At 37.7% G+C, this 14,031-nt stretch overlaps 1 protein-coding gene across 2 annotated transcripts in view; it reads right to left on the bottom strand.

Moving 5' to 3' along the window:
- The window catches only part of LOC105473306 (pro-apoptotic WT1 regulator), a 92,457-nt gene that overhangs the window by 25,047 nt on the left and 53,379 nt on the right, over positions 1-14,031 (bottom strand). For both annotated transcript variants that reach the window (XM_011727055.2, XM_011727056.3), the window contains exon 3: positions 6,477-6,511. In XM_011727055.2, the coding sequence (XP_011725357.1) occupies positions 6,477-6,511 (35 nt within the window). The remainder of the gene's footprint in view (positions 1-6,476; positions 6,512-14,031) is intronic.

Here is a 14,031-nt window from a genome sequence, read left to right as displayed (position 1 = left end):
CAGTGTCTCAAATTAAATGCATTTATGTTATGTAGAAGTCTTACTTAACAGCAAAGATTTAGTTTATGGAATCATCTACACGGAGTTAGTTCTGCTATAATATAACGTAAGTGTTTCTAAAATCACTGTGTTATGCAAAAATCACTCAATAAAAACATGAGGAGGCAGGCATGGTGGCTCACACCTGTAATCCCAGCACTTTGGGAGGCTGAGGTGGGTGAATCACTTGAGGTCAGGAGTTTGAGACTAGCCTGGCCAACATGGCAAAAACCCATCTCTACTAAAAATACAAAAATTAGCCAGCCATGGTGGCAGATGCCTATAATCCCAGCTACTTGGGAGGCTGTGGCAGGAGAATCACGTGAGCTCAGGAGGCAAAGGTTGCTTGAGCCCAGGAGGTAGAGGTTGCAATGAGCCAAGATCATGCCACTGCACTCCAGCCTGGGTGACAGAGTGAGACTCCACCTCAAAAAAAAAAAAAAAAGGGTGGGGGGAATTATACAGAAAATGGGGTTGGCGGACAATGTTCTAAAACTTCATCAGTGACACATTATAAAAGATAGTAGCCTAATATAAAGTGGTAGTACAGTTTTACAGGTTAAACAGCTAAGAAATACATAAATACGGCATTTTATCTTGAAAAAGCACAGTGAAGTTTCCTTATAGAAGCTGGTTGGCAGCAGAAGGGTTGCAGCTTATGGGTTAATATGAAATGTGAGAAAGAAGATATCTGAAATTAGACTGGTAGTTGTAACATCACATGTGGAAGTGATAGGGACAGGAGGCAGGAAAATTCTGGGCAGAAGAGGATGGTACTGGTGAGGGTCCCACCCTCAATCCTTGAACTGTGGCCCAAAATGAGAACATGCATTCCTGTTGTCTTGCTTGAATGTTGCCTTTTCCAAAACCACCCATGGCCTGTTCTGCTCCCCATCCTGTGCCCATAAAAACCTCAGGCTCTGCCACCAGAGAGAGGAGAAGAAGAGAAGAAGAAAAGCCGTTTGACTTCAGAGTAATGGCTTGACAGTGTTGCTCCAGGGAAAGATTATCTTCCCCCTCCATCCCCTTTCCAGCTCCCCTTTCATTGGCAATATAATCCTCAATATTCACCACCCTCCAATTCGTTCATGTGACCTGATTTTTCCTCGACACTGAAGGGTGCAAATGCTAAAGGCTGTCATACTGACCCTATGCTCTTGCTAGCAGAGAGCAACTAACTGCCTCACAAGAAAAGGCAGAGGGCCCACTGAACTGTTTAACACTTAAGCCGTCCATGGACAGAAAAGCTAAAAGAGCACTAACTATAATACTCCTTCTGGGACTTCAGGGGTAGTGGGCATCCCCCTAGATACTGCCATGGAGACAGTACAGAATTCATTCCTGCCAGCGACCAAAAGCACTCACCCCAGCTCTTGCACCTGCTCACCTGTGCTCCCCGCTCCCACAAGGAGTAGAATGCAGTGGGTTTGAGTGAGTGGAATTTGCCCCTGCCCCACCAAAGCGCCTGGTTAGGTCCAGTACCTGTGCACTCCAGTTCCTGCCTGCAAAGGGGCCAGGGAAACTTTCCTGCTTCAGAAGCAAAGCTGTAGCTCATACTGAGGTACCTGGTAGATGTTTGCCAAGAATGCCTGAGAGCCTTTTGTGTATTCAGTTGAGCTGGGTAAGGTTTTCAGCATTTACCTAGCATTTCTGGTGAACAAAACTGTGTGTAAGCAAAAGTAAAATTTGAGGTAGGGTCAAATTGTTCCCTAATGTACCAATTAGGACCAATTTGCATTTCCAAAGCAAGCACTATAACAGAATTGACTTTGCAAGAAAATTCTGACCCCGAAGAAAAAGAATCCAAATAAAGTAGACAAAATATTTGGATATTTATCCAAATAAAGTAGACAGAAATTATGGGTCACCACAGCAGTGATAGTGAGGATTTCTGATATATTTATGCTATACTTCATTTAAAAGGCAGAAATCACTCAGTTGATACTAGCCATTATTTAGAGAACTAAAAGGTGAAGATACTCATGTTACATTAGGTGAGGAGTAAACCAGAATGTAAAAGTGTACATCCATTATGCTCACGGTTATACATACAAAAAGCCTAAAAAAACAAACTGGAAGTAAAAAGTAAAAGCAATGTTAACAGTGCTTGACTTAGATTTTGGTAAGATTTTCTAATCCTTTCTTTATTTATTAAATCTTCTAGTGGGTATGCATTACTTTTTAAATGGAGAAAACAATGTTTAAGTTGTATAATGTTTCTATCTTGATCATATGCAGTAGTTGCAAAAAGTATTAAGGAAAGAAAAGTCCTGACGAAGTTACATGAACTATAAAACTATAATAATACTGTGAAACACTGCAGATATGAAATAGGGCTTAACATCAAAATTTTGGCTAAGGTTAATATTTTCTGACATTCATATCTTGATGTGTCTATGCTCTTTATAAAAACAAAAACTAGTAATATTTCCTCTTTCTGCTCAGATGGAATGTGGTAAAATAGTTCACTGAAGTAAACAAAGCCTTTTTCCTCATCTGTGAAAGACATGCCTGCCCTGGCTGTCACCTGATGAGGCTAACTATCAGGTAATGTATGTGAAAGTGCTTTAAAAACTACTAAACCTATTAAGGTTACTTGGAGGGGAGGGGGTAGGTAGAGAAGTGCTGAGAAGCACTTATTACTTTGCATAAATGTTGCTTAATAAAATAATACTGAATTAAGCATATTTGTGAAAACAAGAGCCAGTTAATAACTAACTGAATGGTAAAACACTGTTTGTCTTGTTTCCCCTGTTGTTTGTTTTATTTAGAGTTGGGATCTCACTGTCTCCCAAGCTGGAGTGAGGTGGCACCAATCATGGAAGACTCTGGGGCTCAAGTGAGCTTCCCATCTCACACCTCAGCCTCCACTGCAGCTAGGACTACAAGTGCTTACTACAAGCACCCAACTAATTTTTTTCTTTTTCTTTCTACTTTTTTAAGAGATGTTGTCTTGCTATGTTGCCCAAGCTGGTCTCAAATTTCTGGCCCTCAAGTAATCCTCCACCTTAGCCTTCTGAGTTGCTGGGATTACAGGCATGAGCCACTACACTAACTTCACCTGTTATTTATGAATAGTAAGTTGCATACCCTGGCTAATCCTGCCCTTTATAAGTCCTTAAGACTATCTTGCCTTTTCTTTTCTTTTTTAAAAGTTTTTAACCAATGCACTACAAATTTACTTTCCAAATAAAAATTTTGTTAAGAAAATTACACATTGAGGCTAGGCACAGTGGCTCATGCCTCTAATCTGAGTACTCTGGGAGGCAGAGTTGAGAGGATCACTTGAGTTTGAGATCACCCTGGGAAACACGGAGAGATCCTGTCTCTACCAAAAATTAAAAAAAAAAAAGAAAAGAAAAGAAAAAGAAAATTACACATTGAAAAAAAAAAACCCCACAAATTCATAACACCAATCCACCTTTACTAAATCTTGAGTTTCAGAAATTACATAACCCTCACCTTCAAATAGTTCCCTACAGTTAAACACATTTTTATAAGGAAAACCGGGAATATGTAAGACACATTCTACGTAAGTCAATTCAAGTTTAAAAAACAGCATAATTAGACTGAGCATGTAACAGACTCAAGGCTAAAAGTGTACATTCTTATTTGTGAGAAAAATTAAGTATTTAATTCATAACTTATAAGAGCATACACTCAAATGAATCTTCTGGGTGTTTGAACCTTCTAATGACTTTAAGAGTTATTTCTAGTTATATAAAATTTATATATATATTTATATATAGATCTTATATCTATTTATATGTAAATCTTATATATTATATATGTATTTTATATAAATATACAATATATAATTTACATATTATATATAATTTCTCATGTTATTTAGTTTACTGAAAATATTTTCTATTTTCAGTTATATATATAAAAACTAAGCTACTAGGTTTACTGGAAATATTTTCTTACATGAGATGCCAAATTTCTTTTACTCTATTCTCCCTTTTCTTCATTCCCATTAGTCAGCAGACACCTTCACTAAGAAACATCTATTCTCTAGTCATTGCTATAACTTGCTGACAGATTAATGAAAATAACGAACTGTTGATATAAAATGTAACACACTTCTACTAGATAAGAGATAATTTCATATATAGACTCTAGGTTTTGTGGCTTTTTAAGTTTATATGTGTGTGTGTGGTTTTTTTTTCTTTTTAGATGGCATTGAAATGGGAGCTCCAAACGAATAAAAAATGATGGGAAGTTTTAAGATATTTATAACAGTATTAAACAGGGGCAAATCTTTGAAAGCTGAAAAGTAACAAACCACATGCTCTAGGCTATGAGAATACAAGTATGAAAAAAACAAACACATGGACATGTCACAAGTAACAGTCTCAAAAGTTTCACAAAAATTTATACAAGAATAAGTTTGCCTTCTGATTTAACACAATGACATGTAAATAAAGCTTTTGATAGGATTTATAAAATTATTCCCCTCTTGATTCGAATTAAAGAACACAAATTTGAAAAGTGTCATTCGTAATTTAAGACTATTGTTTCATAAGAACTAAATGTATAAGATCAATACAACAAACTTGTTAAGTTGCCACACTTTATCTTTAGTCTCCAACCAAAAACTAATGCTTAAAAATTTTTGGTTTGAGAATGTGGTATGGGAACAGGCCACATCAAGGCTATTTCATAATTATTTCTGGAAAAAGAAAAAGGATTTTTTTTCCAGTTTAAACTATTAATGGTAAACAAAAGGGCCGGGGTGCGGTGGCTTACACCTGTAATCCCAGCACTTTGGGAGGCCGAGGTGGGCAGATCACAAGGTCAGGAGATAGAGACCATCTTGGATAACACGGTGAAATCCCTTCTCTACTAAAAATACAAAAAATTAGCCAGGCGTGGTGGCGGGCACCTGTAGTTCCAACTACTCAGAAGGCTGAGGCAGGAGAATGGCGTGAACCCAGGAGGCACAGCTTGCAGTGAGTCAAGATTGTGCCACTGCACTCCAGCCTGGGCAACAGAGCGAGACTCCGTCTCAAAAAAAAAAAAAAACAAAAAAGGCAAACAAAAACAGGTTTTATTATACCTACATCAAAATTACCCAGAAATGAAAATAAAAGCAGTAACAGTAGTAAACGTACTGATTGTTTTCCCATGTGCCAGAAACTATTTCAGATTTACTCTTGCTGATTATCTTGACCTTCTCATCTCTTTCTGTTGCTAATAAATACTGTAGCCCATGACAAAAATTAAATTTTATTTTTATATAACAGTGTAAAAATAGAGTATTGGTTAATGAATGTTTTATTTATAGCCTAATTATTTTAAACTCCAACATACAAATAGATGAAAATAAGGGTTTTACATGTATAAACTAGGCAGGTGGTCTTACATAGTTAATAAAAATATGGGCTCTAGAGTCAGGTTGCCAGAATTCAAATCGATTTTACTGTTGACTAGGTTTTTAACCCCAGAAAAATTATTCTACTTATTTAACCTCATGTCTCTCATCTATAAAATGGAAATAAATATTATTCCTGCCTTATAAGATAATCATGAGAATTGAAAGAACTCTATGTAAAGCACTTTGGACACAGTAAGTACCCAATAAGATTTATCATTCTAGGATTATTAGCACAAGTATGACCACATGCTTCTGCAACATTTATGGACTCAACAGGGAAGAAGGAAGTGACTATCCTAGACACCTCCACTTGTACCCAATTCTGATTTTCTTCCTATACATAAACACGCACAAACACATTCTCTGGTAGAAGTGTTACTCATTGTGTACAGGTGGTGCAATGCGATCTGTGTCCTCCCAAAATTCGTATGTTGAAGCCATAACCTTCAATGAGATGGAGCCCTTGGGACATAATTGGGTTTAAATGAGGTCACGAGGATGAGACCCTCATGATGGGATTAGTTCCTTTATTAAGAAGGGACCTCAGAAAGCTTACTTTCCCCTCTTCCTCCCTCTCTCTTTCTCTTTCTCTCTGCCGTGTGAGGACACAGTGAGAAAGTGGCTACCTATAAGGCAGGAAGAGAGTCCTCACCAGAACCTGACAATGGTGGACATGCAGCCTGCAGAAATGTGAGAAAATAAATTTCTGTTGTTTAAGCCATCAGTCTATGGTATTTTGTTATGGCACTCCGAGCTAACTAATACAGATGGGTCTACTTGTATTTTCAATATTTAAATACATGAGAAATAACAATTCAAGGCATTTATTTTGCAAAGTTCATCAACATTTATTTTTCAAAGACTGCGGCATGTCAGAGTAAGCCATGGTCAGGCAGACATTATACTCCTGCTTACAATGTAATTTATTTTTAAGAGCACAATAGTAAGTAAGGTTCGTTACTTTTCAAAGAGCTACTTTAAACAGTTCTAGTTAAGTCAATGTCAGACAGATATTACATTCATGCCTACAATATGTTTAAGTCATAAGGATTCTTACCTTTTATATCTGCCTGAAACTGTTCTAGGTGGCTCCTGTAAAGTAAAAATAATTACGTATCAGTTTGAGTATGTATGTACACAATTACTGATTATATAAAATAGTTGATAGAGAATATCTAAATTTTTTTCTGAGACGGAGTCTTGCTCTGTCACCCAGGCTAGAGGGCAGTGGCGCGATCCTGGCTCACTGCAAGCTCCGCCTCCCAGGTTCATGCCATTCTCCTGCCTCAGCCTCCCGAGTACCTAGGACTACAGGCGCCCGCCACCACGCCAGGCTAATTTTTTGTATTTTTTTAATAGAGACGGGGTTTCACCGTGTTTGCCAGGATGGTCTCGATCTCCTGACCTCGTGATCCACCTGCCTCAGCCTCCCAAAGCGTTGAGATTACAGGCGTGAGCCACTGCACCCGGCAGAGAATATCTTAATTTTTAAAAGACCAACTTGAAGCAATTACTGGTTTAAAAAATTCACATATTGCTGCTCAAACAAAACAGAAGTCTACATCTGATTTTTCAGTCCAAATCAATCACTTTTTTAAAATGATGTTTTTAATAAAGAAGTATTTTTAAAGCTCAGAAAATGGACAAGGCTGGGGGCATCATTCATCACCCAGTCAGCTTAAATCCCTTTGAAAGTCAAGGGGCATTAAAAAGTACCACTATTATATTCTTTTTTTTTTTTTTTTGAGACGGAGTTTCGCTCTTGTTGCCCAGGCTGGAGTGCAATGGTGCAATCTTGGCTCACTGCAACCTCCGCCTTCAGGGTTCAAGCGATTCTCCTGCCTCAGTCTCCTGAGTAGCTGGGATTACAGGCATATGCCACCATGTCCAGCTAGTTTTGTATTTTTAGTAGAGACGGGGTTTCTCCATGTTGGTCAGGTTGGTCTCAAACTCCTGACCTCAGGTGATCCACCCACCTCAGCCTCCCAAAGTGCTGGGATTACAAGTGTGAGCCACCATGCCCGGCCTTACAGTCTTTATATATCTCCCTTTGTCTTTTTTATGCCATCATTTTTTCTAAAACTTATAACTCACCATATGCATATAGTAATCAGTTCCTATTTTTAAAGACTATATATACAGCTAAAAATGAAAAGTGAAAAAGTACATTTTAATATTGTGCTGATTCTAAGCTACTAAAAAAAAGATTGCTGAAAGTTAACATTAACCATTGGGGTAGAAAAATTGTTACCTTGCAAATAACTAGGCAGTCATTTCTCTGTTCAATCTTTTGACAGTCTAGGTTCTCCAAATACTTCTGCAGTTTCACTTTAATGAAACAGGTCAAAATCAAATGATGTCTTTAAAAATTGTTAACTTTTTTCCTAATTAATCATTAAGTTGCCAAGAGAAATCCTACAATTAAAGAAGTTCTCATCCAGTTAAAGCAAAAGAATACCTTTATAAGATAACCAGTTCCAGAGTAAAAGAGTAAATACTGACTGCATGATGCAATAAAAGACTAGCAATGTGGGGAACCAGTACAGCAAACCATATGATTAAGAGGAAGGATCAGATCAAATTTCCAAGCAGACAGGCTACTCAGCAGCTAGGAGACTATGGGTTTATCCTCTATCAGTGTCTACTTATCTCTAAAATGGAATAACAGTGCCTATTTTATTGGGTTGTTGTGGAGATAAAATGACATAAGTGAGTAAAATTAGCACAGTCCCTTCCAAATAGGCTTTCAATTTCAATTTGATAGCTAAAACCAACATAAAACTAACTGGGATAAGGAAAAATCTTAATTGAATTTTCTGCATGGAATTTGAGTAAGTCTGTCTTAATTATTCCAAGTCAATAAATTCCCATTACAGAAGCCTATATTACTTAGTTTAATAAAATTTTTGTCCCAATTTTTCATGTATATATCTTATATTCTAAGTAAAATGTAAGTGTCTGGCAGATAGGGACCCTCCACCAGCAATTCCTTTCTTTCTCCCCCAAAACCCCAGTTCGCCTAGTATGCAATAAATATATACTGACAACTTAGGGAAATAACTTCCTTGGTAATCTACAGTTACAAAAAAGTACCACTTGGGAAATAATCAGCAGCAGGAAATAACCAGGTGACAAGATACTCCAGTGACTACGTACATGGGTTTGACCCCACAAACAGGCTTAGGGCTGGGGAAGTCATGCCTTGACAGTTGATACAAAGACACTTTAACCATCCCTGAGCATCAGTTGTTCTTACAGCAGGACAACAACAAAACCTGGCAAGCAGACTTTAAAGAGTTTCTTATCTGCCTGTCATTTAGCAGATACCCACTAATCTGTACTTTTGATTAAGCAGATACCCACTAATCTGTAATTTTGTACCAAACACGTAAAACAGATCCCCTATTTATTTAGATGGCTATTTAAATAAAGTAGAAAGAAATATTAAGCTTATGTATACTCACTCAAAGTATACCTTATTAAATGTGAGTGATAATGACTCATACAGAATTTTTTCCAGCTGGGCGCAGTGGCTCATACCTGTAATCCTAGCACTTTGGAAGGCCAAGGGGAGTGGATCACTTGAGCCCAGAAGGTCAAAACCAGCCTAGGCAACATGGCGAAACTCTGTCTCTACCTAAAATACAAAAATTAGCTGGGTGAAGTGGCATGCACCTGTAGTCCCAGCTACTCGGGAGGCTGAAGTGGGTGGACTGCTTGAACTCAGGAGGCACAGGTGGCAGTGAGCTGAGATCACACTACTATATTCCAGCCTGTGCAACAGAGCAAGACCACGTCTCAAAAAAAAAAGTTTTTCCCCTACTAGTTTCACAAACAGTATTTGGATTAACATTTTACAAACAGCTTCTTTTATTAAATTCCCTGATATTACCCTATATGAACTAAACTAAGGCATATGATGTCTGTCTATACATGCATGAGAAAAATGCCAGAATCTCCAAAATAAAGTTCTGAAACAACACATATCATTTCTCTCACATCTCTCTCATTTGGGTTATATTTGAAATACCTCAGAACATGCCACATCAGCTTGATTGCCCAGACTGCCTTTTACTGAAATGGAGTCAGCAAAATTGCTAAATGAGAACAACCCTTACTAGATTTATTCATGTGTGGGTTACTGGTATATCAACTGAAATGGTACAAATAACTTGACAACAAACACTAATTTTTTTTTTTTGAGATGGAGTCTCGCTCAGTCGCCTAGGCTGGAGTGCAGTGGCGTGATCTCGGCTCACTGCAAGTTCCACCTTCTGGGTTCATGCCATTCTCCTGCCTCAGCCTCCTGAGTAGCTGGGACTACAGGCGCCCGCCACCACGCCTGGCTAATTTTTTGTACTTTTAGTAGATACAGGGTTTCACCATTCACAGGATGGTCTCAGTCTCCTGACCTTGTGATCCGCCCACCTCAGCCTCCCAAAGTGCTGGGATTACAGGCGTGAGCCACCACGCCCGGGCCAACAAACACTATTTCTGAGGCTTGAAACAGACATTTTCTGTAATATGGTAAAACTTAGAGTAATAGATATGTAGAGTAGAATTTTAACAAAAACAGAAATGTAAAATGGAGGGCATTTTCAGCAACTCTAAATTGCAGTGGCATTATAGTAATTTCACACTTTGATCCAATTATAAATGACTTAAAAGTCAGTATCAGACAAGTTTTGAGTTAAGTATGCTAACCAGAAGTCATGTAAAAATATCAGATTTCTACATGTATCTACAGTTGTTTGGGTTTTTTTTAAAAAAAATAGTCACTTAAAACATACCTCAGTAAGTAAGTTTTACACAGTATTTTCCACACTGCTAGCCTGATGCAGTTGATAAAATTAGAACTTCCACATACTAGGTTGGTGCAAAAGTAACTGCGGTTTTGTCATTACAGTCATTCCATACTCAAGTCTGAGATATACAAATAATCAAAATTTAAGCTATACTTATTTCTGGTATATGGCTAGTATTTCAATAGTTAAGATTTTGAAGCACACAGACGACACTTAAGTTTATTCCTTATTGGTGGATTTGAATACGGTCTTTTATTAGAGATTATACATTTTGAAGCTAAATGTTATTTTATAATGATTCTTGTAATCAAAGTATAAACTTTAGGCAGGGTGCAGTGGCTCAAGCCTATAATCCCAGCACTTTGGGAGGCCAATGCAGGCAGATCACCTAAGGTCTGGAATTGAAAACCAGCCTGGCCAACATGGTGAAACCCTGTCTCTACTAAAAATACAACAATTAGCCCGGCGTGGAGGTAAGTGCCTGTAATCACAGCTACTTGGGAGGCTGAGACAGGAGAATCACTTGAACCAAGGAGGCAGAGGTTGCAGTGAGCCGATATCGTGCCACTGCACTCCAGACTCCATCTCAAAAAACAACAACAAAAAAAACTTTTAAAAGTAAAATGTTTCCCACACTGGATAGATTATATCAGTATGATTAGAGACTGGGAGGGGCGGTAGCCTTCTCATGCATGTTAAAAATGGGCAATTAAAAGTTTAAAGTGATTTCCATATCCTGGCCAAAAAAAGAAAACTGGGCATATCTTAAATTAGAAATGTTAGAGAGAGAAAAAAAATTAACCTATATGGTGCAGTGAAAGAATCCCTTATAATTTTTTTAGCTTTATTTTTAATTGACAAATAATATTTATATATATGTATAAGATTCAAAGTGATATTTTTATTTCAATACATGTATATATTTTGGAAGGATCAAATTACAGTAATTAGCATGTCCGTCTGATATATTTTCGATGTCCCCTCCAAATCTCATGTTGAAATATAATCTCCAGTGTTGGAGGTGGGGCCTGTTGGAAGGTGACTGGATCATGGGACTGGATTTCTCATGAATGGTTTAGCACCAATGAGATCTGGTTAAGAGTATGGGACATGCCCCCTCTCTCTCTTGCTCCTGCTCCTATCATGTGATGTGCCTGCTTCCACTTTGCCTTCAGTCATGAGTAGCTCCCTGAGGGCCTCATGAGAAGCTGAGAAGATGTTGGTGCCATGCTTGTACAGCCTGTAGAACCTGTGAGGCAATTAAACCTCTTTTTCTTATAAATTACCCAATCTCAGGCATCTCTTTAGAGCAATGCAAAGAACGGCCTATACAGATGACTTCAAATACTCATCACCTTCAAATACGCATCACGTGACCGCACCCAGGTGCAAGGTTCAAGTAATTCTTGCGCCTCAGCCTCTTGAGTAGCTGGGATTACAGGTGAACACCACCATGCTCAGCTAATTGTTGTATTTTTAGTAGAGACGGGGTTTTGCCATGTTGGCCAGGCTGGTCTTGAACTTCTGGCATCAAGTGATCCACCCACTTCGGCCTCCCAGAGTGCTGGGATTACAGGCATGAGCCATTGCACCAGGCCCTTATCACTTCTTTCTGGTGAGAACATTTAAAATACTTAGCTATTTTGAAATATACATTATTATGAACTATAATCACCTTGCTGTGCAATAAAACAAATTATTCCTCCTATCTAACTGTAACTTCGCACCCTAGCCAATGTTTCTCCTTTCTCCATCTACCTTAGCCTCTGGTAATCACCATTCTACTCTCTACTTCTATGAGTTTGACTGTTTTGGATTCCACATATAAGTGAGATCACTGCGACAAAATGGATGAAGGCAGCGGACATTATGTTCACTGAAGTCCCTAATAATTTTAAAGAGGAAAATGCTTAACATTCTTACATGTTAGAACAAAATTCCACACAAATATAAATGTTACCTTAGATGTCTTAACTATATTTCTATAGCCACAAAAATTTCTAGGCAAAGAAACAACTACATAATTTTTGGTACTTTAATAATTACTACTCCATACTAAATAGGGACAAAAAATGAAGAAATACAGTAGTCCTTTTCCCTTTATCCAAGTTTTCACTTTCTACAGTTTCAGTTACCCATGGTCAACCCGTGGGCATTAATAAAATTAAATTTTTAATATTGTATTATTTAATAATTTTAATTAATAAATTTAAATTATTATTTAAATTATAACTTAATTAAAATATTAAATGCAAAACACAAAAAATAAAAAATTCATAAACTTTAAACTGTGAGTTGTCCTGACTAGCATGATGAAACTTGGTGCTGTCCTGCTCCATCTTGCCCAGGGCCTAATCGCTTTGTAAAACGTATCCACAGTGTCTATGCTCCCTACCTATTGGTCATTTGGGAGCCACCCTGGCTATCAGACTAACTGTTGTGGTATCCCAGTGACTGTGTTCAATTAACTTTTCTTTTATTTAGTAATTGTCCCAAAGTACAAGAGTAGTGATGCTAGCAATTCTGATATGCCAAAGAGAAGCTATAAAGTGCTTCCCTTAAATGAAAAGGTAAAAATTCTCAACTTAATAATGAAAGAAAGAAAAATCATACCCTGAAGTTGCTAAGATTTATGATAAGAACAAATCTTCTATCCATGAAAAAAAAGGAAGGAAAAACAAATCTGTGCATAGTATAAATAGCGTTCAGTACTATCTATATTTCAGGCATCCATTGGAGGTCTTGGAAGAGAACTCCCTTTGATAAGGGGAGACTGCTATACTAGTATCACTGAAACTGCTTGTAAAAAGTACAACTGTTAAGACTGGTACTGGTCTTAAAAGTTTCAAAGACTATGTAATTAGATCTCCCAAAAATCCTTAAGTCTGTTATACAACTGATCTCAAATATACTTGTTCTGAAATAATCTTCCCTGCAATGGGATGGTTTCTATTACTAAAGGGAAGGGGAAAGATCTATGTAGAACTGAGAAAATGTTGGCAAAGCACAAACTATTTTGTGTGAATTTAAATAAAACACTCTGCTTTATTCAAGCTTATAATGATCAATAAGGAAATCCCCATGAACAGAGTCTGCAGTGGCAGATCAGAACTTCCAACGTATAAACAAGTATAAAAGCATAGGTGAAATAATCAGACAAATACGAGCCCAGATGAATACAGCAAAGTAATACTGATGTTATTCAAATAATCCAGCAACAAAGCCACAGCCCTCAGTAAAATTATGGCATAACATGCTAACTGACCCTCAGAACTAACTTAAAATATCTATATTGGCATGTATAATTTAATATGATATACTGCTGAAGATGACTGCAGAATAAAATTTCTCTAATGTATAACTGATAAAATGAAAAATAAGAGCTTTATCAAATTAATGAAGATTTTAAAAGGAAAAACTCATCCTTCCCCTTCCTTTCCTGAACAATTAAGTCCTAAAGCCATTAGGCAGGGCAGAGCAACGTGAGGAAACACAATGGCTCAGATCAGGGTATCAGAATACGAGAATCTGCCAGAAAGAAGAGCTGCCTGGCATAGAGAATTCAAGTCCGAGCAAACTAAGGAGACTGCCCACATAGCAGAGCTCACTCACTCTGACCTAAGATATCAGAGCCGGAGCAGAATGAGAAAGATTTCTACAAAGCAGGGAAGGGAAGCCCTCATTCGTGAGGCAAGGTCATAAAGGGAGTCTCCTAAAGGGGTAGCCAGAGTCCCAGGTGGAATGTGAAGTTTACCTTCTCAAGAGGGTGGTTCAGAAAAGGGTGATAAGAGCTCTAGCACAGTAAAA

The sequence above is a fragment of the Macaca nemestrina genome, chromosome 10 (genome assembly GCF_043159975.1).
Source record: "Macaca nemestrina isolate mMacNem1 chromosome 10, mMacNem.hap1, whole genome shotgun sequence".
NCBI lineage: Eukaryota > Metazoa > Chordata > Mammalia > Primates > Cercopithecidae > Macaca > Macaca nemestrina.
This window is presented reverse-complemented; position numbering and strand designations above follow the sequence as displayed.